The sequence below is a fragment of the Bos grunniens genome, chromosome 20 (genome assembly GCF_055505025.1).
Source record: "Bos grunniens cultivar Pamir isolate PY7600 chromosome 20, Bosgru_T2T1.0, whole genome shotgun sequence".
NCBI lineage: Eukaryota > Metazoa > Chordata > Mammalia > Artiodactyla > Bovidae > Bos > Bos grunniens.
The window spans coordinates 48,043,221-48,065,980 of NC_141184.1; the positions used below are offsets into that span (position 1 = coordinate 48,043,221).

At 35.1% G+C, this 22,760-nt stretch overlaps 1 protein-coding gene across 2 annotated transcripts in view; it reads left to right on the top strand.

The window, feature by feature from the left end:
* The window catches only part of MTREX (Mtr4 exosome RNA helicase), a 101,515-nt gene that overhangs the window by 16,010 nt on the left and 62,745 nt on the right, over nucleotides 1-22,760 (top strand). For both annotated transcript variants that reach the window (XM_086361711.1, XM_086361712.1), the window contains exons 6-13: nucleotides 11,387-11,561; nucleotides 12,709-12,799; nucleotides 13,989-14,113; nucleotides 15,677-15,775; nucleotides 16,164-16,266; nucleotides 17,310-17,441; nucleotides 19,277-19,356; nucleotides 21,305-21,415. In XM_086361711.1, the coding sequence (XP_086217837.1) occupies nucleotides 11,387-11,561; nucleotides 12,709-12,799; nucleotides 13,989-14,113; nucleotides 15,677-15,775; nucleotides 16,164-16,266; nucleotides 17,310-17,441; nucleotides 19,277-19,356; nucleotides 21,305-21,415 (916 nt within the window). The remainder of the gene's footprint in view (nucleotides 1-11,386; nucleotides 11,562-12,708; nucleotides 12,800-13,988; nucleotides 14,114-15,676; nucleotides 15,776-16,163; nucleotides 16,267-17,309; nucleotides 17,442-19,276; nucleotides 19,357-21,304; nucleotides 21,416-22,760) is intronic.

Below are 22,760 nucleotides of genomic sequence, written 5' to 3' on the forward strand. Positions count from 1 at the left end.
TCTCTGAGGCCATCTGTGTTGTTGCAAATGGCAAGATTTCATTATTTTTTATTACTTAATAATATTCCACACATATACATATACCACATCCATTCATCTGTTGATGACACTTGGGTTACTTTTGTATTTTGACAATTGTAAATGATGCTGCAGTGAACATAGGGGCATGCATATTTTTTCTTACCAGTGTTTTTGTTTTCTTTGGATAAATACCCAGGAGTGGAATTGCTGGATCATATGACAGTTTTATTTTTAATATTTTGAGGAATCTCCATACTGTTTTCCATGTTGACTGCACCAGTATACATTCCTACCAGTAGAACACAAGGATTCCCTTTTCTCCACATCCTTACCAACACTTGTTACTTCTTGCCTTTTTGATAATAGTCATTCTGTTAGTTGTGAGTGTGATATCTCGTGTTTTGATTTGTATTTCCTTGATGACTAATGATACTGAGCGTTTTTTAGTATGCTCATTGGCCTTCTGAATGTCTTTGGAGGAGTGTCTGCTTAAGTCCTTTTTTACTTGCTCATTAGGTTGTTTGCCTTGTTTAGTTGTGATAGTTGTTTTGTATTCTGATACTAGTTCCTTGTCAGATATATGATTTGCAAACATTTTCTCTTTTTAAAATATAAGTCATCCTTTTACTTTAAGCGTATTTTTTGAGGGACAAATGTCTTTAATTTGACCAAGTGCAATTTGTCTGTTTTCTTTTCATGTTATTTTAAAGAAAGCATTGCCTAATCCAAGACCACAAAGATTTATGCCTATATTTTCTTCTAAGAATTTTATAATTTTAGGTATTAGTTCTTTGATCCTTTTTGAGGTTTTACATTTCTGTATAATTTATAAGGTAAAGGTTCAACTTCATTTTTTTCATGTGGCTATCCAGTTGCCTCAGAACCATTTGTTGAAAGACTATTTTCTCCCCTCAATCTTGGCACCTTTTCAGAAGTCAGTTTTTGTTCACAGGTTAACTCTTAATAATTTATAATATATTTTATTTCTTCATCATGGAGAAATTACAGCTTTCCTGTTGAACAGCTGAATTAAGTGTTCTTAACAATGATCGCATGAAGAGTGAAGAAGATCATAAAGGAAAAAAAAGATAAAAATTGCACCAATCACCCTGTTCAGCAGTGCCTTTACTTTGGCATAGTGGTGGATATTTTTCATGAGTTTTGGAATATCGTCCTTCAGATAGTCAGAGCCTGAGTACTGTATATTAGTCTTTTTAGATCTTGGCTGAGGTGTAACTCAAAAGTTTTCTTTTTGTAGGGGAGTTAGAGGAGTGCAGCTTTGGATCTTAGATTATCATCGAAACAGTATCAGCCAATTGCAGAGTAGTCTAATCTGTTAGATTCAGACGCATTGTGGTCCAGTATTACCTAGTTCTGTCCAGTGGAATGGGACTGATTTTTTTTATTGTCCATTCCTTTTTAGAGGTACTGAAGTCAGAAGCTTGTTTCCTCCTAAGGCACAAATTATAGCTCTGACTATTTTTGGTTCAGTTATTTTATCTCACTTTGAGAAGTGTACAGGTGTATAGTAGTTGGTGTATTATCCATTTGAAGCCAGCATATACAGATGTTAGAATTCTGGGCATTAGTGTAACTTTGCTTTAGTTTTTGCTACTAAAGCATAGAGATTTTCAGTATAGGAAATTTTCCAGTGTATGTTAAAACCTGCTTTCGTAGTCTTGGGTTCAGTTCAGTCCAGTCGCTCAGTCGTGTCTGACTCTCTGAGACACCATGGACTGCAGAATGCCAGGCTTCCCTGTCCATCACCAGTTCCTGAAGGATGCTCAAACTCATGTCCATTGAGTCAGTGATGCCATCCAACCACCTCATCCTCTGTCGTCCCCTTCTCCACCCACCTTCAGTTTTTCCCAGTATCAGGGTCTTTTCCAGTGAGTCAGTTCTTTGCATCAGGTGGCCAAAGTATTGGGAGTTTCAGCCTCAGCGTTAGTCCTTCCGTGAATATTTGGGACTGATTTCCTTTAGGACGGACTGGTTCAATCTCTTTGCAGTTCAAGGGACTCTCAAGAGTTTTCTCCAACACCACAATTCAAAAGCATCAATTCAGCTTTCTTTATAGTCCCAGCTCTCACATCCATACATGACTACTGGAAAAACCATGGCTTTGACTAGACGGACCTTTGTTGGCAAAGTAATGTCTCTGCTTTTTAATATGCTGTCTAGGTTGGTCATAGTTTTTATTGCAAGGAGCAAGCGTCTTTTAATTTCATGGCTCCAGTCACCATCTGCAGTGATTTTGGAGCCCAAGAAAGTAAAGTCTGTCACTGTTTCCATTGTTTCCCCATCTGTTAGCCATGAAGTGATGGGCCTGGATGCCATGATCTTAGTTTTCTGAATGTTGAATTTTAAGCCAACTTTTTCACTCCACTCTTTCACTTTCATGAAGAGGCTCTTTAGTTCCTCTTTGCTTTCTGCCATAAGGGTGGTGTCATCTGCGTATCTGAGGTTATTAGTATTTCTCCAGGCAATCTTGATTCCAGCTAGTGCTTCATCCAGCCCAGCATTTCGCATGACGTACTCTGCATATAAGTTAAATAAGCAGGGTGACAATATTCAGCCTTGATGTACTCCTTTCCCAATTTGGAACCAGTCTGTTCCATATCCACTTCTAACTGTTGCTTCTTGACCTGCATACAGATTTCTCAGGAGGCAGATCAGGTGGTCTGGTATTCCTATCTCTCGAAGAATTTTCCACAGTTTGTTGTGATCCACACAGTCAGAGGCTTACTCTGAGTTAGGAGACTGTAAAGAGATTTTAAGAAATTCACCAGGGTTATAGACACTTTTGAAAGCTCTTGAGTCCTGCTGTGGAAAAGTCTAGTAGGTGTTCAAAAAGATACTTATAGAATTACTGTACAACTCAGCAGTTCCACTCCTAGGCGTATTACGCCAAAGAATTGAAAACAAATACACAGATTCTTATAGATGAAGGTTCACAGCAGTACTGTTCACAATAATGAAAAAAAGGTAGAAACAACCCAAAGTCCATCAGTGGATGAATAGATAAATAAATCTGGTGTATCTGTACAATGAAATAGTACTCAGCTATGGCAGCATTGAGATACTGATGCATGCTACAGTGTGGATGAACCTCAGAAACGTTCTGCTGAGTAAAAGAAGCCAGACTCAGTAGGTCACATATTATTTGATTCCGTTTGTGTAGAATGTTTCAGGTAAATTCTTACAGAGAGAGCAGATTGGTGGAGGCCAGGGAATATTTAGAGGAGGGGAGCAGAAAGTAGCTGCTTAATGAATATGGGGTTTTTGGAGGGACGAGAATTATGTTAAGAATCAGATAGAGGTGGTAGTTGCACAGCGTAGTGAATGTGCTAAAATCCACTCAGTTGTGCACTTTAAAACAGTTTTAGGTTTTATGAATTTTACCTCAATAGAAACCTCCAATGAAGTGTATATTTGTATGTACGTACCAGATTTTGTGATTTCAGTGAGTGGTTCATGGATCTCAGATAAAGATTTCCCCTAGGAATTCAAGAACTCAAGGTAAACTCCAATGTTAGCTGATAACTATAACAAGTACATTTTCATTTATAAGTCTGATGCTAGATTAATATATTGGGACCAGGTTGTTTACCTAGGTAATTGAGTAGCTTTCCTGACCCTGTTTATTTTTTTATTCTATGTAAAGCTTTTTTAAAAAGCATTAGCTTTATTATTATATAATTTAAATATTATGAAATCCACCCATTTAATAAATTTGTACAGTTGTGCAACCCTCAGCAGTTTTAGGGTGCTGTCCCTAGTTTTCTTATGAGTGTGTGCATTCACCCTGCCTCCATCTCCAACGCTGGCGCTGATCCGCTTTGCCTAAGTAGTTTTGCCTTTTCTAGAAGTTTCATATAAATGAAATCATGTAATATGGAGTCTTTTGTGTCTTTTTCTGTTTAAAATAACACTTAGAGGTTCATTCATATTGCATATATCGTTATTTCTTTTCTTTTTATTGATAAGTCATGTTGCGTTTTATGGATACATGACATTTTGTTTATTCCGTTGATAGAAATTTGAATTGTTTTGCATTTTTGACCATTCTAAGTAATTCTGACATGAACATACATATACAGGTCTTTATGTAGACACGTTTTTATTTCTCTTGGGTAGATAGATACTTAGATTAGATACTTAGTAATTGTTGGATTTTATGGCAAATGTATATTTAACGATTCAGTAAATGACCAGACTGTTTTCCAAAGTGGCTGTACCATTTTGTATTCCTGTCGTAATGGATAAGGAATCTTATGTTTCTCTTATGTCCTGTTTCTCTTATGTCCTAACCACCTCTTGGCATAATCTTTTTTGATTATACCTGTTTTAGTGTGGATATCTAATGATGTTCCACAGTGGTTTTAAATTTCTTTGATGACTAATAAAATGTTAAGTATCATTTCATTTGCTTATCACCCATTTGTATATCTTAAATAAAATATCTATTTCAGTCTTTGCTGATTTTTAAAATTGAATTGTCTTATTGCATCATAAATAATTCTTTAAATTATCTTAATGGTATCATTTGTAGCACAAAAGATCTTAAATTTGATGTTCAACTTCTCATATATTTTCTTTTATGGATTGATCATGCTTTTGATATCAATACTTAAGACATTTATGCCTATCCCAATATCACAAATATTTTCCCTTTTATTTTCTTCTTGAAGTTTATAGTATTAGCCATTCCACTTAAAGCTGTGATTTCCTTTGAATTAATTTTTATGTATGATGTGAGGTAAAGGTGGGGTTTAAATTAACCTTTTTGTATGTGGATAATTGTTCCAGTTGAAAAAAATGATGATTTTCCCACTGAATTGTCTTTGAATTGAATTGACTGTTGAAATCCTAGTGAACTGACCATAAATGTATAGGTTTGGCTTTGAACTTGCTGTTCTGTTTATTTCTGTGTCTATCCTTATACCAGTCCATGCTATCTTGATTACCATAGCTTTAAAGTATGTATAAAATTTAGGTAATTAGAGTCCTCTAACTTTATTCTTAAAATTGTTTGGGCTCTTCTAGGTCCTTTTTGTTCCTCAATAAAAATTTAAATTAGTGTATTAATTTCTACCCAAAACGACTACTTGCATTTTTATGCTGATTGTGTTGTATAGATTAATTTGGGGAGAATTTTCATTTTAACATTATTATAGACTCTTCCAGTCCATTAGCATGGTATATTATTTATTATTCACATCTTCTTTAATTTCTCTCAGCAATATTTTGTAGTTTGTGTACAGATTTTATATATCTTCCTCTTTTTTAACACATTTTTTCTTAAATCTCTAAGTATTTTATTGCTTTGTGCTGTTGCAAATGACATTCTTAAGTTCATATTTGGGTTGCTAATGGCTTGTGAAGTACAGTTTATTTTTATATGTTAGTATTTTATATTGTCACTTTGTTAATAAACTGGCTTACTAACAAGTTATAGTAACTTTGCACATTCCATAAGATTTTCTACATAGTTGGTCATATTGTCTGTGAATAAAGACAGTTTTTTCTGCTTCTTGCTGATGTTTTATCCCATCTGTTTCGTTTTCTTATTGCATTGGCAAAATCCAGTGGAAATCCTTGGATGTTCCTGATCTTAAATGAATAACATTCAGTGTTTCACCATGAAGTGTAATTTAACTAGCTTTTTCCTAGGTTCCTTTTATCAGGTTGAGTAAGTTCCTTTCTATTCTTAATTGGGAACAAATGAAAGAATTAAAAAAACACCCATTTGAATGGCTGTTACAAAAAGATAAGAGATGACGAGTGTTAGCAAGTATGTGAAGAACAGGAAACCCTTGTGCAATTTTGTGGAAATATAAATTGGTACAGTTACTGTGGAAAACAGGGTGGTGATTTCTTAAAAATTAAAAATAGAATATAATTCAGCAATCCCACTTCTGGGTATGTATCTAAAGGAAATGAAGCCAGTATCTTGAAGCAATGTCTGCATTCCCATTATTCACAATACCCAAGACAAGGAAAGCTTTGTCTATCAGCAGATGGGTGGATGAAGAAAATGTAGTTTCTGTCTGTCTATATCCATATACATACACACACACACAGAGTCAGTCACAATGGAATATTATTTAGCCATCAAAGAAGGAAATCCTGCTGTTTGTGACAGCATGAATGGACCTTGAGAGCATTATGTTAAGTCAGATAAGTCAGAGAAAGACAAACACTTGTGATCTCAGATGTGGAATCTAAAAAAGTTGAATTTATTGAAACAGAGTTGAATGGTAGTTTCCAGGGACTGAGATGGGCAGGGTGGGGGAAGTAGGAAGATGGTGGTGAAACGAAACAAACTTCCGGGTATAAGATGAGTAGTTCTGGGTATCTAACATAGAGCATGGTGATTACAGTTAACAGTACTGTATTATATACTTGAAAGTTCCTAAGAGGGTAGATCTTAAATGCTCTCACCAGAAAAAAAAAGGTAATTAATGAGGTGATAAGGATGTAAATTAAGCTTATTGAGGTAATCATTTCACAATATATATGTGTATCAAATTTTACAGTATATAGTTTAAACTTCCATAATGTTATAGATCATTAAATCTTAATAAAACTGGGGAAAATAAGTGTATTGAGGATTAAAAAAGAAGCATTGTATTTTATTAAATCCTTTTTCCATCTGTAGAGGCAAGGATATGGTGTTTGCTTTTTATTCTTTTAAAGTAGTACATTACAAATTTCCTGTTGTTAAACCATCCTTATATTCTCTGAAGAAACCTAGATGTTTATGACAGTTGATCATTTTATATAATGTTGCCAGTTTCAGTTTACTCATATTTTGTTCTGGAATTTCTTTGAATCTTCATGAGAGATTTGGATATGTAGTTTTCGTTGTGTTTTTTTTTTTAACAAGATCTTTGTCTATTTTTTTTTTTTTCACCTGAAATTCATATTTATCAGGGTATCTTGTATTTTTTTAATTAATTTATTTTAATTGGAGGCTAATTACTTTACAATATTGTAGTGGTTTTTGCCATACATTGACATGAATCAGCCATGGGTGTACATATGTCCCCCATCCTGAACCTCCTTCCCACCTCCCTCCCCATCCCATCCCTCAGGGTCATCCCAGTGCACCGGGCCTGAGCGCCCTGTCTCTTACATCAAACCTGGACTGGCAGTCTGTTTCACATATGGTAATATACATGTTTCAAAGCTATTCTGTCAAATCACATCCCACCCTTGCCTTCTCCCACAGAGTTCAAAAATCTGTTCTTTACATCTGTGTCTCTTTTGCTGTCTCACATATAGGGTCATCGTTACCATTTTTCTGAATTCCATATATATACGTTAATATACTGTATTGGTGTTTTACTTCACCCTGTATAATAGGCTCCAGTTTCTTCATTAGAACTGATTGAAATGCATTCTTTTTAATAGCTGAGTCTAGTTTTGATATCATGTTAATACTGACTTCGTAATATAAGTTGAGAAGTGACCCTCCTGGTCTGTTTTCTCTAAGAGTTTGTGTAGGTTTGGTATTTTCTCTTTAAATGTTTGACAGAACTTATTAATGAAGCCATCTGAACTACCTAGGCTTTTCTTTATGAGACAGTAAAAGTGAAAGTTGCTTAATCATGTCCGACTCTTTGCAGTCCCACGGACTGTAGCCTGCCATGCTCCTCTGTCCGTAGAATTCTCCAGGCCAGTATACTGGAGTGATCAGCCATTCCCTTCTCCAGGGGATCTTCCTGACTCAGGGATCAGACCCAGGTCTCCCACATTGCAGGCAAATTACTTACTGTCTGAGTCACTAAGGAAGCCCAAGAATACTGGAGTAGGTAGCCTGTCCCTTCTCCAGCAGTTCTTCCTGACCCATGACTCAAAGCAGGGTTTCCTGCATTGCAGGTGGATTCTTAACTAGCTGAGCTACCAGGAAAGCCCTTCTTTATGGGAAGATTTTTAAATTTCAAGCTCAGTTTCCTTTCTTGTTGAGTCAGTTTTGGTAATCTGTGTCTTCCAAGGAGTTTCTTGGAGGTGGAATTAGATTGATTTTAGATTATTCTTCCTTTCTAATATTCATGTTTAAAACTTTAATTTTCCCTCTTATTACTGCTTTATATGCATCCTATAAATTTTGAGTTTTCAATTTAATTCATTCTTTAGTTTCTCTTTATTTCCTCTTATCTTTATCTTTCAAGTATTTGTTAGTTTTTCCATACATCTTTCTATTTTGGGGTTTCTAATTCACCTTCTTTGTGGTTGAAAAAGATACTTTATAATTTCAATAATTTGATTTAATGATTGATGTGGTTGTATTTATATTTGCCTTTTGTTTTTTAGTAATGTCTCGTGTTTTTACAGCCTTCTATTATATTTAACAAATATTTTTTAGTATACCATGTTAATTCCTTTAATTTTTTTTATCCTTTGAATTACATGTTTAGTGATTATTCTCACAGCCACAATCTCTATAAAATATTGGTAGCCTTATTTCTTCTTGTCTGTGCTATTTTTGCTGCCTATATATTTCAACTATATATGCTGTGTGTGCATGTGTGCTCAGTCACTCAGTCATGTCCAACTCGCAGCCTCATGGACTGTAAGCCCACTAGGCTCCTCTGTCCATGGAATTTTCCCAGTCAAGAGTACTGGAGCAGGTTGCCATTTCCTGCCCAGGGATCTTCTCAACCTAGGGATCAAACTTGGGTCTCCTATATTGCAGGTGGATTCTTTGCCACTGTGCTGCCTGCTATAAATCCAGTATAATACAATGTTAAAATAATGTTTTTGCTTTAAATAATCTTTTATGTTTTAAAAAATACTAATTGAATAAAAGAGAAGTATGTAAAGTCTTACATTTACCCACATATTTATTATTTTAAGCTCTATTCTTTTCTCTGGATTCTGGTTAAAGAATTTTTTAAAAATATTTCTTGTATGGTTGATGTTTTAGCAGTGAATTCCCTCAATTTTTATTTGAAAATGTCTTTGTTTTGCTTTTATTTTTGAAAGGATAATGCCACTGAATATATAGTTCTTGACTGACAATGTTTTTCTTTTGAATATTGGATAGTCATTCTACTGTTTGACTATTGGATAGTCATTCTATTGTTTCATTCTACTCCATTTTTTCCCATCAGAAGTAAGCCTTAATTATGGTGGTGGTCTCTTGTATGTTTTGAGTTGTTTTTCTTTTGCTGCTTTGAAGACTTTCTTTTTGTCTTTGTCAGTCAGCAGTTTGTTTCTAGATGTGATTCCAAAGTTTTTCCTGCTTTGGTTCATTGTGTCCATTGGATCTATGAAGTGAGGTTGCTCAGTCCTGTCTGATTCTTTGCGACCCCATGGACTGTAGCCTAACAGGCTTCTCCATTCATGGGATTTTCCAGGCAAGAATACTGGAGTGGGTTGCCATTTCCTTCTCCAGGAGATCTTCCCAACCCAGGGATTGAACCCAGGTCTCCCGCGTTGTAGGCAGACGCTTTACCATCTGAGCCACCAGGGAAGGACCTGTAGATTAATATTTTTTAAAAAACAAGTTTAGAAGTTTTTTTATTGTTATTTTTTTTAAAAAATGTTTGTTTTGTCTCTTTCTCAGTTTGGTACTTCTGTTGAAACACACAGGGCTTCCCAGGTGGCACTAGTGGTAAAGAATCTGCCTGACAATGCAGGAGACACAGAGACGTGGGTTTGACCCCTGGGTTGGGACGATCCCCTGGAATAGGAAATGACAGCCCACTCAGGTGTTTTTGCCTGGAAAAAATTCCATGGGCAGAGGATCCTGGCAGGCTACAGTCCATGGGGCCATAAAGAGTCAGACTCGACCGAGTGCACACACACACATACATTGGAACACTTGAGGTTGTCCCACTAATCTTTGACTGTCTGTTTGTTTTTCTTCTGTTTCTTTCTTTCTTTAGCTTTGATAATTTCTATTGATTTATCTTCATATTTACAAATTCTTTCTTCTGCCTTCTCATATCTGTTCTTGAGCCATCTAGTGGATTTTTCATTTCATAATTGTATATTATTTTACTTTTCATCTATAAAGTTTTCATTTGGTTTTGTTGTTGTAGTTTCAGTTCTCTATTGAGATTGCCCCTTTGAATCACTGTCCTGTGTCCTTTAATTCTTAGAACATGGTTTCCTTGTATTTTTTGGACATGTCTTTTACAGCTTCTTTGAAGTCTTTGTTTGATAAGTCCAACATCTGGGCCCACTCAGTTTCTCATGACTGCTTCTTTTTCTTAAGTGTTGATCACACTTTCCTGTTTCTCTTTATGACTTCTCGTTTTTTACAGCATCTGTATATTCTTTTCTCTTTGATGTATATTTCTTACTATTCATATTTCACCATGTTTGGACAACTTTTGATTTTTTAATTATTTCACTCTTTGGGGGCATGATCAGGATGAACATTGTTTTTGTCTCCTGAAATCTGTCATAAGCCTATTGTTGGTAGGAACTGTATCTTAAATAAGGAACATGTACCACAGTGCTAAGTTTAGTCCTGATTTCATGGTGTGTATTTAAATATTTAACTCAATTGAATTTTCTTTGAAAAAGAAAAACTATCTTGTAGTGCATTAATCTTTATGAAAGAACTATTGGAACTTGGTACAATTTCCAGTCAGGGACAGAGTTGATAACTAATATAAGTGCAAAGTGGATGTATATGATTAACTTATTTGTGAAACTCAAAAACAACTCATTTTCCAGTGTTTATTAAATATTTATAGTCTTTAGGTAAAAACTGACAGGTAGAGGCTCTGTCACCCCACTCCAGTACTCTTGCCTGGAAAATTCCATGGACGGGGGAGCCTGGTAGGCTGCAGTCCATAGGGTCGTTGGGAGTTGGACACGACTAAGCGACACTTTCACTTTTCACTTTGCTGCATTGGAGAAGGAAATGGCAACCCACTCCAGTGTTCTTGCCTGGAGAATCCCAGGGACGGGGGAGCCTGGTGGGCTGCCGTCTATGGGGTCGCACAGAGTCGGACACGACTGAAGCGACTTAGCAGCAGCAGCAGCAGCAGCAGAGGCTCTGTAAACTTTTAGAGGCCCATCTGCAGAGCCAAAGGTATTTTGCTTCCAAGAAATAGGGTAGCTATTAGTAATTCATTGATATTAGTAATTAAATTACATTAACTCCAAGACACCAGAGTTAAAAATGTTTTTTGTTCATTTAGACCACTGTTCTTCAGATTTGTCATGATTATTATTATAGTTTGTTGAAAGTGAATAGAATAAGACATTAATATTTTACAAAGTCTTTAGATAATGAGGAAAAATTTGGACACAATTTATATATTAATATAATTTATAAAATCACATACTTCTGAAGAGTTTTTTGTAAACAGTTTATTCTTACTTATTTTCACATTTTTAGATATGCCATTGCATTGGCGCTAAGAGAAAAACAACGTGTAATATTTACTAGCCCAATTAAGGCCCTGAGTAACCAGAAATACCGTGAAATGTATGAAGAATTTCAAGATGTTGGTCTGATGACTGGAGATGTTACTATTAATCCTACAGCATCCTGTCTTGTTATGACCACAGAGGTAATTTATATGATGTCTCATCTAATTTTTCCTTTTTAATTTAATTAATGTGATTCATCAGTTAAAACAGCTAATGTTTTATTACTTGCTCTATACAGGTAAAAGGCAATACTTTCTGAGTATATTTACTTGAAAGGGGTAGTAGAGTTTATCTTACAACAAATTGTTTCAGTTTAGTTGTAAATTTCCATTATTTCTGTCATCATATAATAAAGTTGCATAAAGTATTTTTAAAGGATATTGTCAGTGACATAATTGATGATTTTATATAGTTTCAATGATTGGAGTACGTACCTTTGAATAAGTTGTGGGACCTTCTTTATTAATTTTTTTTTCTTTTGCATCTGAGTGTTGATACAAATAGATAAATAGCTTTTTAAAAAATGCCCAGTTATGTTTAGCTTCTTCCCATAATCACAGTTAAGTTTTGCATATACTTATGATGGACGTGAGTCTCAGTGAACTCCGGGAGTTGGTGATGGACAGGGAGGCCCGGCGTGCTGTGATTCATGGGGTCGCAGAGTCAGACACGACTGAGCGACTTATCTGATCTGATCTGATCTGATAGCATCTTACATTTTGGACACTTAGCTGTCTTTACTAAGTACTTTTCTACATGCTTGAATTACTAGAGAGCATAAATTAGCTTCTGGTTTTAGAGTCAGCCGAAAGCATTGCTCATGTTCATCTTGATCCCCAAGATAAGTTTATTTTCCATTTTCAAAACTTTCTTCCATCCATAGAAAAATTTCTTTAACTCAGAAATCTGAAGAACAGTTGCTAGGAAGTATTCATGTTGTTAAGATGAGGTAGAAAAAATCAGTAGCAGTATGAGATTCGTTGTGTTAGATAGAAGATGATTTTAAGTTACTTTTGTTTCCTAGCAAGTGTAGGTCTTGAGTGAAGTGCTTTACATAAAAAGGATGTAGCTTCATATTCAAGGTAGATGGATATGGAGTTGATAGTAATTCTCTCCATGGATTATATATGATTACTAACTTGAGAAGCAAAGGAGTATTATATACTTAAGATATGTAACGGTATAAAATTATTTTAATGTTTCTGTTAAAAAAGAATATACAAAATTTCTTGTTAGAAGAGTTTTTGGTATGTCAGAATCCTGCTAAATCTTCTACTTCTTTTTTAGATTTTGAGAAGTATGCTGTACAGAGGTTCTGAAGTTATGCGAGAAGTTGCCTGGGTCATTTTTGATGAAATTCATTACATGAGAGATTCAGGTATATTCTGTAGTGTTATTGAGATGTGCGCCATGTTATTTAGGAATGAAATTAGGAATTTTGAACAAGTTATCTTACTTATGGGTAGAGTTGTAGTAAACTAAATTGTGGATAACATGATATAGTTTTTCTGGTTGGACCTCATTCAGTTACAGCTTCTTGAATAGTAACAACTTCTGGGTGAGAAAATGCAACTTCAGATTTTAAAATGAAATTAAAATTAGTTTGCTTTTAATAGAGAGTTCTCTAATATATCTAATATTAAAGAATTTCCAAAACTGCTGGCCTACAGAGTTAACTTTCTTGATTTTTATCAATTTATTTTAGTTTTTTAAAAAAACTAAGAAATGCATGTTTATGATTTAAACTGAGAATTATGAGATAAAAATGAACAACAACAACAAAAATCTCTTAACCTGAACTATTGCACTACTATAATGGAAAAGTAAGTATACTTGGGATTTTAGGTAGAACGTGGCAGAAATTAACATATTTAAAAGTTAAATGTTTAATATGTACACACTTGAAGCTTAGTTTTTATTTGGCTAAAGCACTGAGTTAACCTGTATTTATAGGAAAAATAATACAATTTAAAGAAATCATTTACCCTTTGTAAAATTTTACTCTTACTAAATTCAAAAGATTAAATTATAAAGTTATTTTTGTTTTTAAATTATGAATCTTTTATTGATTTGTTCATTTGGAAGGAAATTCTCAAATGGATTTTCCTGTTTGTTTTTTACATTTTAATAAAAGTGACTTATAGTTTTGTTGTTTATCAGATCCTTTCATCTCTAGAAATCATGAGGGTAATTTAGATGAAAGGCACTGTGGTATAGTAATAGTGTTTCTTTGAAATCTGTTCTGTGACCTTCTGTAAGCCAATAACTTCTGCTTCTCTAAGTGAGATGGAAATACTGTTTCCATTGTCCTGGGATTCTTGTTAGACCGAACAGGATTCAATTTGGAGCTGCCTTTTTTGCAGGCCGTTATTTCAGAGTACACTGTGTTTATGGTGGTCTAGTCTACTAACTTTCTACTAGATGCAGTTCATGGTTAGAAAGTAGTTTACAGTAAGGATCTGTGGCTAAAAATATCTTTGCGTAAAGTGATCTGCATTTCTGATAATTGAGCATGAGAGAAAATGATAAAGTGACATTGAATTCCAAGGTATATTTGTATTTTTCAGAGCGTGGTGTCGTATGGGAAGAAACTATTATTTTGCTTCCTGATAACGTTCACTATGTCTTTCTTTCGGCTACTATTCCAAATGCCCGACAGTTTGCTGAGTGGATTTGCCACTTACATAAACAGGTATTTTCTTTCTCTTTTTTGATGTTTTCAATACTTAAATATTACAAGTTTGCCTTTCTTTTTTTTTTTTTTAATTTTATTTTATTTTTAAACTTTACAATATTGTATTAGTTTTGCCAAATATTGAAATGAATCCGCCACAGGTATACCTGTGTTCCCCATCCTGAACCCTCCTCCCTCCTCCCTCCCCATACCCTCCCTCTGGGTCGTCCCAGTGCACCAGCCCTAAGCATCCAGTATCGTGTATCGAACCTGGACTGGCGACTCGTTTCATACATGATATTATACATGTTTCACTGCTATTCTCCCAAATCTCCCTACCCTCTCCCTCTCCCACAGAGTCCATAAGACTGATCTATACATCAGTGTCTCTTTTGCTGTCTCGTACACAAGGTTATTGTTACCATCTTTCTAAATTCCATATATATGCGTTAGTATACTGTATTGGTGTTTTTCTTTCTGGCTTACTTTGCCTTTCTATATCCTATACTTTGTTTCTAATGCTACCTAGAATAAATAAGACATTTTAATGTAAATCTACTTTTCAAAGCAAGCAAGCTTATCAAAATCAACTAAGTTTTTATACGTGTGAATTTCTGAATCCAACTCAAACCCAGTACATCAAAATCTCTGAGAGTAGGATCCTGGGTCATGAAATTTTTAACTTTCAGAAGCTCCCAAATTGATCCTGATGACTTGCCAGGTTTGTAAACTACTGCATCTCCTTACACAGGGAGCCATGAGTACTAGTAGAAAATTTCCTCTAAGACCTTGGTACCAGAAGAAAAGCTGGGCCTCTCTTGAGAGTGTGGGCTTGCCTTGTGGCTCAGCTGGTAAAGAATCTGCCTGCAATGCGGGAGACCTGGGTTTGATCCCTGGGTTGGGAGGATCCCCTGGAGAAGGGAAAGGCTACCCACTCTAGTATTCTGGCCTGGAGAATTCCATGGACTATAGTCTATGGGGTCGCAAAGAGTGGACAGGACTGAGCAACTTTGACTTCACTTCTTGAGAGTGTGATTTGATTTTTCTCATGTAAACGCAGACTTTTTATTGACTGCGTTTCCTTTTTGCTTTTCTAGTCCAATTTTAGGAGCATTAAAGGACCTTATGACAAGCATTTGTTCATGTATTCTTTATTTGATTTTTCTGCCCTTATTTTTCCTTTATACCAGAAGGTTCACAAATTTATTTTTATCCATTTATTACCTCTTTAGTGGTATTTTTGTAACACCCATGTTGCTCCTGTAGGATAGAATCTCAGTGAATCTTCTGGAATAGATCAGCCTCTTGTTTTAGTAAAGCTGTAAAAAGTCTCTGTGGGGTCGAGAAGTCCCATTTTACCTCAGTACATTCTGTGTTGCCATACTGCTGCTGCTGCTGCTAAGTCACATCAGTCCTGTCCGATTCTGTGCGACTCCATAGACAGCAGCCCACCAGGCTCCTCCGTCCCTGGGAATAGAAGTCTTCCTTAATTACAGCATCATAGGTCTGAAGTATATGAAATCATTATGGAAACTCTAATCATGTATTTGTCCTTGATTTTAATTTTCTTTGTTTTTACAGCCTTGTCACGTAATTTACACAGATTATCGGCCTACTCCATTACAGCACTATATTTTTCCAGCCGGGGGAGATGGCCTGCACCTTGTGGTTGATGAAAATGTAAGGGAGTAATTATCATTCTTATTCTTTAATATCACATAACTGCTTATACCCGCTTTCTTTAAACTAGAGAAGAACTTTTTTTTTTCCCTAGTTTTATAGTCCAAAGTTATTGTTGATTTTCTTTGTATATGTATTTTTATTTCAAAAATTATATTTAAGATGCATATTTTTTAAATGCATGAATTAGATTCCCCTCCTTTTCCAGTATTTTTAAATGCCTTGAAAATAAGGGGCTCTGTACATGTTTCAGATATCTTATGGTTTTGCTTTTTCTAGTTTTATTATTAAATTATTTATTTGAGGAAGCTTTGTTTTGAGGTAAAAAAAAGTTTGGATTATGATTAAGTATTAGTGAAGTTATATAGAAAAATATTTGTGATGCTAGGGTGACTTCAGAGAAGATAATTTTAATACTGCAATGCAAGTACTTCGAGATGCTGGTGATTTGGCAAAAGGAGATCAGAAGGGGCGAAAAGGAGGAACAAAAGGTAACTTAGAACTTTGTTTTTGAGAATTTTACATGAAAATTGTATTTTCAAATTACATTTTTTAAATAACATTTTTCCCCCTCTGGAAGCTATATAGATGTCTAGATAGTATGTGATAAAATTGAATGAGTAGAAATTTATGTCTTTTCTACATGACATTTGTTGAGAGATAGTTCATTTTACAATTGACTTGTTAAATTATGCAATTCAGTGGTTATTAGTATAGTCAAAGAATTATGCAGCTGTCATCACAGTCAATTTTTTTAATTGAAATACAATTCACATACTATTGAAGTCACCATTTTTTAAGGGTGCAATTAAGTGGGTTTTAGTATAGTCACAAAGTTCTGCAACTACTTTGTAATTCTAGAACATTTTCATTAACTCAGAAAGAAACCCCATACCCATTCGTGGTCATTGTTTATTTTCTCCCAACCTCTTCTCTACCCCTCAACCTTAAATAATCACTAATCTAGTTTCTATTTCTGTTTTCCTTTTGTAGACATTTCATATAAATGGAGTCATGATATGTGCAGTCTTTTCCATCTGACTTCCTTCAGTTAGCTTTTTTTTTCCAAGTTTATCTATGTTATAGCATATATCAATACATCATTCCTTTTTATTGTCAAATAATATTCCATTTTATGATTTTATGACAAATATCTATTCAAATTTTTGATGCATTCAAAAATTAGATTTTCTTTTTGTCGTTGAATAGTAAGGTTTCTTTATATATTCTGGATACTAGGCCTTTATCAGATATCTGATTTGTAAATATTTTCTCCCATTCTGTAAGTTAAGAGTATCTTTATTGCTGGTGTCTATTGAAGTACAAAAGTTTTAAATTTTGATGAAATCTAGTTATCTGATTTTTTTCCTTTTGTTGCTTGTGCTTTTGCTATCATATCTTAAGAATGCTTTGCCTTACCCAACATCATGAAGATTTACTCCCACATATATAGAAGAGTTTTGTAGTTTTACAATGAAGTCTGTGGTCCATTTTGAGTTAATTTTTCATCATAGTTTATGTACTTTTTTTGCAGGTCCATCAAACGTATTCAAGATTGTGAAGATGATTATGGAAAGAAATTTTCAACCTGTTATTATTTTCAGTTTTAGTAAGAAAGATTGTGAAGCTTATGCACTTCAAATGACCAAATTAGATTTCAACACAGGTACTGTATAATTTCAGTATTGCTTTGATGCCATGTGGAAGTGAATGTAAATATATTTCTGGTAAGACAGCAATTGTGTATTGCTGAGATTTGCAGTTCACCTCACAGTTACGGCAGTAATTCTATCACATTTGTAAAAGCTTTAAGGCTCAATTTACCATTTCTTTTCCTTTCTTCTGTCTTTTTTTGGAAGATAAGTATATATCTATATATAAAATATTTGTTCTACATGAAATCCAAAGAACCCTACTAAGAAGTATTAGACTCATGCTCATGCCTTCTTATACTTTATTGCCATAGCTCTTTGGTTACTGTGGTTTTCTATCTGATTGCTTAAGGTTAGTCTCTTGGTCAGACTATCTTCTGTTATGTTTCATTCTTCTGGAAATCCAAACCAGGAAGACCTGCCCCTGTACCTAACTGTGGCATAATTTTTGAAAAAAGTAGAAAAACTGATAGCAAGTCAACTTATTATTCCCACATATTAACTGTAAATGTAACTACTTAAATATCCTAGGCAAAAATTGCTGCATGCTGAATATCAACCCAGTTGTCATTTACTTCAGCCTTTTACATATCTAATCCTATACTGCTAAGTCACTTCAGTCGTGTCCGACTCTGTGCGACCCCGTAGACGGCAGCCCACCAGGCTCCCCCATCCCTGGGATTCTCCAGGCAAGAACACTGCAGTGGGTTGCTATTTCCTTCTCCAATGCATGAAAGTGAAAAGTGAAAGTGAAGTCGCTCAGTCATGTCTGACTCTTAGCAACCCCATGGACTGCAGCCTACTAGGCTCCTCCATCCATGGGGTTTTCCAAGCAAGAGTACTGGAGTGGGGTGCCATTGCCTTCTTCAGTCCTATACAGTGAGAAGTAAATAATATTTTCAGTCATCCAAAATCAGATTTCAGTTTTCTTGTTTTCTCTATCAAGGCGTAGAACTAATCCCATGTATTTTTAAAAATTGGCTGCACTGGATCTTCTTTCCTGCACACGGGCTTTTCTCTAGCTGTAGTGAGCAAGGGCTACTCTGTAGTTGGAGTGTGCAGGCTTCTCACTGCAGTTGCTCTTCTTGCTGTGGGTCGCAGGCTCTAGGCATTCGAGCTTCAGTAGTTGCGGCACACAGGCTTAGTTGCTCCGCAGCACGTTGGCTCTTAGTTCACTGGGTGGATTCTTAACCACTGGACCACTAGGGAAGTCCCAATCCCATGCATTTTAAAGCTAATTTTTACTTATCCATGGGTAAAAATAACATGGCAGATAACCCATATGCCCACCTAAAGCCAATATTTTTTGTCTTTCTTACTGAGTCAGTTGCTCTACTTAGAAATATTTTCTTATCACTACCAGTGCTGCATATGCTGTTGCAGGGTTTTGTATTGATTAAGTCAACAAATATTTTTTGGCTGTTAACTTAATAGTCACTGTAAAGAAGGCAGTATAAATGGTTAAGAGTATAGGCTTTGAAATTGTTGATCTAACAGTTAATACCAGTGCTCATTATTTGCTGTATGTCTCACTTTTCTCAATAGTGAGTAATAATAATTCCCATGTCCTGCAATTTTTTCACTTAAATATTGCATGTATATAGTTAGTGTAGTTATTGTTACTGCTTTTATAAGAAAGCACTTTTATTCATGGACTAGCTGCTACATCTGTTTTTAAAGGCAGTGAATTTTATTTAATAATTATGTGATAAATTTGATGTGCTTTTTCTTCTGTCTTAAATCCTGAGTCATTACCTTTACTCTTCATGACTCTGTTCTTTGCAGTGTGTGAAATTTGGTATCACCAACTCACTTAGATGTTTATATACCGTTGAATTTTCTCTCCTAGATGAGGAAAAGAAGATGGTTGAAGAAGTTTTCAGTAATGCAATTGACTGCTTGTCTGATGAAGATAAAAAGCTCCCTCAGGTGTGTTTAATGTCATTAAGTAGAGTGTGGATATTAACAGATAGTATATATTCACTTTGTAGTTTATGGTTTTGTTACTGTGTTACATATTGCACTGTTTGCACACTTCAGTAAATATGTTGCATTGTGCACTGAAATGATACCTTAAGTTTTATTTTGAACTTCGAAGATGGTGACGGAAGGAAAGATTTGCTGCCTTGAAGAAACTTTTCTCTGAAAGCTAGCATGGTCTGGAAATTACTGCTTCTGTTCCTAATACTACAAAATTTTTAAATGCTAATTTTAAGTCAGTCAGTTTCTTAATTCATAAGGGTAGCAGACACAATAAAGTACACCTAATGAAAATCATATTTAGTGAAAAACTTGATTTCTGCTTTTCTTTAGTTAATTAAAGTGGTTTTTTCTTTTGGCTTCCCTGGTGGCTCAGATGGTAAGGAGTCTGTCTGCAGTATGGGAGACCTGGGTTCAATCCCTGGGTCGGGAAGGTCCCCTGGGGAAGGAAATGGCAACCCACTCCAGTATCCTTGCCTGGAAAATCCCATGGACAGAGGAGCTTGGCAGGCTACAGTCCATGGGGTCCCAAAGAGTCGGACACGACTGAGCGACTTCACTTTCGCTTTTCTTTTGCCTGTAAGAATTGTCTTAGGAGTTCTAAAATATACTCATGCCTCGTTGCCACTCCAGAGTTTCTGATTTAATTATCTCGTGTGCCCTGATTATTAGAATCTTTCAGAAACTCTTGTTCTAATGTGCATCCAATCCTGAGAACTAATTTTTTAGTCCAACCTAATACTGTGTGAAAGTTTTATTTTGTGAAAAGAAAAATTGGAAGGTCATACTCTACAAATGATTGCTTTGGTTTGTGTGGTCTTTACAATAAGACTGCACTGCTTGTTTCTTGGTATTTAAAATAGTATTTAACTTACAGAATCTTACTGTGATTTTTCTTTCCAGCTGAGTTAATAGTATCTAAGGGCTGAGCCATGTCTTTATATATCCTTGTCATTCTAGCACACTTCTTTTCTTGGTTTTATTTTGAGAGAAGAGCTCCTTTGGATTTATTATTAGTTAGAAACATAGAATATTGATGGCAGAGACCTCTGTGAAGTGTGTTGTCTGTTTTCTTGGGGAAGGACTGCCTGACAAGTAATGCCTTTGTGGAGTGGCCAACAGCCCTTGTCTGAAAAGGGCTTGGGCATCTTGGGGCACATGTGTGTGCCCATCTCAGCCTTCACTGATGAGTCACACTGGCCCGTGAAGTCTAATTAAAAAATTTAATGGCATTGAATAGTGTTAATGAGATGGACCTCTAGAGTAATTTATTTGTTTTAAGATAAAGTACAGGTGCTAGTGGTAAAGAGCCTGCTGCCCAAGCAGGAGACGTGAGAGACATAGGTTTGATCCCTGGGTTGGGAAGATCCCCCGGAGGAGAGCATGGCAACCCACTCAAGTATTCTTGCCTAGAAAATCCCATGGACAGAGAAGCCTGGTAGACTACGGTCCATGGGGTCGTGAAGGAGTTGGACACGACTTCACGACTAACAACCAAATATTTATATTAAATATGCTTTATAGTTATTTATCCCCTTTTGGTTTGAGTTGGCCAGTATTTTTTGTTTATTTTGCACAGATACGCACTTTGCCATTTAATAACCATTAATTTTTTAGGAGGAGATGAAGTGATGCTGGAAAGTTTGAATGAGGAAGCAAAACATTTATAAAGTTTATTTAAAACATATTTATATTAAAGCTGTGGCAGAGTTACATTGTGTTTTGTATTTAATAATCTGGGAATATAGGTTTGGTTTTTGCTTTTTTCTGAAAAAGTTGTATAATGTTTCTTTTAACAGGATTCTTTCTTGATTACTTACTTTGCTTTAGTTAGTTTCACATTTTAAAAGTTCTTTTCCTCACATCTTTTAAAAAATATAATTTAATCCAATTGTAGGTTGAAAATGTACTTCCTCTCTTGAAACGGGGGATTGGTATTCACCATGGTGGTTTACTTCCTATTTTGAAAGAAACTATAGAAATTCTCTTTTCTGAAGGATTAATAAAGGTATGATTTTATTTTTACTATTATGCCCTAAAGTTGTGTTTTGTGGGCAGTTTGAAAATTATCAAGAACACTGTTCATAGGCAACTTTGTTTTTGTTATTGTTGTTGTTTTTAAGTAAGTTGAATGGAATGACTTGGGTGATGAACTTGATTTTTGTGTGCAGTATTACGCTTCATAAGTTTGGGACTATATGTAGAAGTCATTTGTTTCATTTTCTAGTCTTTATTGATTTGGCTGCACTGGGTCTTAGCTGCCACATGAGGGATCTTTGGCTGTGGCATGTAGGGTCTCTTAGTTGCAGCAGGTGAAGTCTTGGTTGTGGCATGTTGGATCTAGAGTCTTAGCCACTGTGCCTGCCACCAGATAAGTCCCTCTTTTCCTAGTCTTAAAGTAAGAAATGGTATCATTACTGAATACAGTGTAGAATTTTCCAGGTGTTGTTTAATGATCACACCTAGAGTTGATTCTGTAAGTGAACTCCTTTCTTTATACAGATTAAAAGGACTAGTTTAGAGAAAACAAGGAGAGTTGCCAGTTAGACTTGTGAAAGAGCTATTTAGGATGTTCTCATTCAAATTGAAGAGAGTGTAACTTAATTTTTAATATTATGTCAATACCTGTACCCAGTAACAGACTGTTGAAAATGGAAAACAACTCCAAAATGTTGTCATAAACCTTTATATGACTCAAATTATTTTATGTTTAAAACTCAAATTAGAGATTTGTCATGAGAACTTTAGTACTAAATAGGATATTTAAAAGAAATTTATTCACCCTAAAAAGACCATACTTGAAGTATTTTAGATAAAGAATTGGTCACTATTTATAACTGGGTCCTGGTAAGGACCTGTTGATGTTCTTACATAGATTGCATATTTTGTTTAGGTCCATTTTAAGAAATCTTTTAAATATAGTGTAGAAGTCAAATCGAGTAACTGTACATAAAGTAAAACATTAAAGACCCCCATTGCCCTTCACTTCCCAGAAATATCTACTAGGATACATAGAAATAATACTTGATTTAATTTTTATACAAAAGTGATTATATTACCTATATTATTCAATTTTGTCATATGCATTGCTTTTCATTCATTTTAATAATTGAATAGCATTCTGTTGAGTTGATGACATAAAGTTTTTTTTTTTTTTATCTCGTTAGCTATTGATGACAGTTTAGATTATTTAATAGTACTTCAGTGACTTAATTTGTACACATACCTTAATTTCTACACATACCTTTGTGTGCTTTTTGTTGGTAAAGTCTTAAATGTGAACTGAAAGTGCCGCCAATTTTGAAAGGTGTCTCTAAAACCACTGAATCATCAAGGAAGAAGCCAGGAAATCT